General features: G+C 60.5%; 1 protein-coding gene across 17 annotated transcripts in view; it reads right to left on the bottom strand.

Moving 5' to 3' along the window:
- Positions 1-854, bottom strand: part of TDRKH (tudor and KH domain containing) — a 6,073-nt gene that overhangs the window by 3,803 nt on the left and 1,416 nt on the right. For 12 of the 17 annotated variants that reach the window (XR_003538334.1, XR_003538340.1, XR_003538333.1 and 9 more), the window contains exon 3: positions 449-600. The exons of the other annotated variants lie outside the window; for them this stretch is intronic. Coding sequence is in view for 4 of the 12 variants with exons in the window: in XM_027708382.1 (XP_027564183.1) it covers positions 449-600 (152 nt within the window). In the remaining 8 variants the exon portion in view is untranslated. The remainder of the gene's footprint in view (positions 1-448; positions 601-854) is intronic. 17 annotated transcript variants of the gene reach the window in all.

Raw genomic sequence — 854 nt, 5'->3', positions numbered from 1 at the left:
ACCAGGAATGTCAGGAATGGCGGTGGGAAGAGCGGGAAGGTTGGGAACGGCGGTGGGAGCAGCAGGAAGGTTGGGAATGGCGGTGGGACCACCAGGAACATTGGGAATGCTGGTGGGAAGGTTGGGAACGGCGGTGGGACCACCAGGAACATTGGGAATGCCGGTGGGAAGGTTGGGAATGGCGGTGGGAAGAGCGGGAAGGTTGGGAATGGCGGTGGGACCACCAGGAACATTGGGAATGTCGTTGGGAAGGTTGGGAATGGCGGTGGGAAGAGCAGGAATATTTGGAATGGCAGTGGGACCACCAGGAAGGTTGGGAATGGTGCTGGGAAGAGCGGGCACGTTGGGAATGGTGGTGCGAACACCAGGAACATTGGGAGTGGTGGTGGGACCACCAGGAATGTTGTGAATGTTGTTGGGAATGTTGGGAATGGCGGTCCTGCCCCACCTGTCCGTGCTGTGGGGCGAAGAGGCGCAGGCTGGGCCGGGGGCAGGGCGTGGCCGGGCAGAAGCTGCAGAGTTCGGCCTCCAACGGCCTCCACTGGGCACAGCCCGTCAGACCCTCAAACGCGTCCAGGGCGGACTCCTCCCACTCATTCCCTGTGGGAGAACAACGGGAGAACAACGGGATAACACCGGGATAACACCGGGAGAACACCGGGAGAACACCGGGAGAATGCCGGGAGAACACTGGGATAACACTGGGAGAACACTGGGATAATGCTGGGAGAACGCTGGGATCACGCCGGGATAACACCAGGAGAACACCGGGAGAATGCTGGGATAACGCCAGGAGAACACTGGGATAACACCGGGAGAACACCGGGAGAACACCGGGAGAACACCGGGAGAAC

The sequence above is a fragment of the Neopelma chrysocephalum genome, unplaced genomic scaffold (genome assembly GCF_003984885.1).
Source record: "Neopelma chrysocephalum unplaced genomic scaffold, ASM398488v2 Primary Assembly neopelma1_96186, whole genome shotgun sequence".
In the NCBI taxonomy this organism is placed as follows: Eukaryota; Metazoa; Chordata; class Aves; order Passeriformes; family Pipridae; genus Neopelma; species Neopelma chrysocephalum.
Note: the sequence above shows the minus strand (reverse complement) of the source record. Positions and strands in the feature narration are given on the sequence as shown.